General features: G+C 59.3%; 1 protein-coding gene across 1 annotated transcript in view; it reads left to right on the top strand.

Moving 5' to 3' along the window:
• Nucleotides 1–109: 109 nt before the first annotated feature.
• LOC108804207 (maestro heat-like repeat-containing protein family member 1) overlaps nucleotides 110–992 on the top strand; it is a gene marked incomplete at both ends in the record, with an annotated part of 2,198 nt that continues 1,315 nt past the window's right edge. Inside the window, 2 exons of the mRNA XM_018575959.1 lie at nucleotides 110–272; nucleotides 359–457. Coding sequence (XP_018431461.1) covers nucleotides 110–272; nucleotides 359–457 — 262 coding nt within the window. The remainder of the gene's footprint in view (nucleotides 273–358; nucleotides 458–992) is intronic.

The following is a 992-nucleotide window of genomic DNA, read 5'->3' as shown; positions in this document are numbered from 1 at the left end:
CTCCTCCCCCTGCCGGCATATAGCTGACTCCTCCCCCTGCCAGAATATCTGACTCCTCCCCCTGCCGGAATATCTGACTCCTCCCCCTGCTCTGTCTCTCTCCTCTCAGGACGTCGTATTCGAGTGGCAGCAGGCGGCCAGTAACGTCCTTGTCGCGGTTGGGAGGAGCTTCATTAACAATGTCATGGAGGAGATTCTGATGAAGTTCCAGCCGGGGATCCTCCCGCACTTCTTTGTCATGCAGACGTTGGCCAGTCTCTCGGTGGCGAATGGTAAGCGCGTGCCGCGTCCCCTCTGTTGGTGTGATGTCCGTGGAATGACGGCGGCGGCGGCAGTAATCCTCTCTTGTCTCCGTCAGTGTTCGGGATGGTCCCGTTCCTAAACTCCATCCTGGGGACCATGCTGCCAATGTTGGGGATGGCCAAGCAGGACCCCATGAAGGCCGTCTTCTGTGTGGGTAAGTCAGAGGGGTCTTCTGTAATGAGTGATATGGGGGAGGGGGGCGGGGCGGATCTGGGGGGTGTATCCATCAATGAGGGTGAAATGATCCCACATGAGGATGTTGGGGCCTCGACTACATCTGTATTCAGAGACCCAGAATCCCCCCAAAATTACTTAAGATATGGAGCTCCTCCAATGGCGAGGGACGGAGCTCCTCCAATGGCGAGGGTCGGATCTCCATCAATGGCGAGGGACGGAGCTCGTCCAATGGGGAGGGTCGGATCTCCATCAATGGCGAGGGACGGAGCTCCTCCAATGGCGAGGGTCGGATCTCCATCAAAGGCGAGGGACGGATCTCCCCCAATGGCGAGGGACGGATCTCCTCCAATGGCGAGGGACGGATCTCCTCCAATGGCGAGGGTCGGATCTCCATCAAAGGCGAGGGACGGAGCTCCCCCAATGGCGAGGGACGGATCTCCTCCAATGGCGAGGGACGGATCTCCCCCAATGGCGAGGGACGGATCTCCTCCAATGGCGAGGGACGGATCTCC

This window comes from Nanorana parkeri, unplaced genomic scaffold, assembly GCF_000935625.1.
Source record: "Nanorana parkeri isolate BGI_ZX_2015 unplaced genomic scaffold, ASM93562v1 scaffold6473, whole genome shotgun sequence".
Taxonomy (NCBI): Eukaryota; Metazoa; Chordata; class Amphibia; order Anura; family Dicroglossidae; genus Nanorana; species Nanorana parkeri.
Note: the sequence above shows the minus strand (reverse complement) of the source record. Positions and strands in the feature narration are given on the sequence as shown.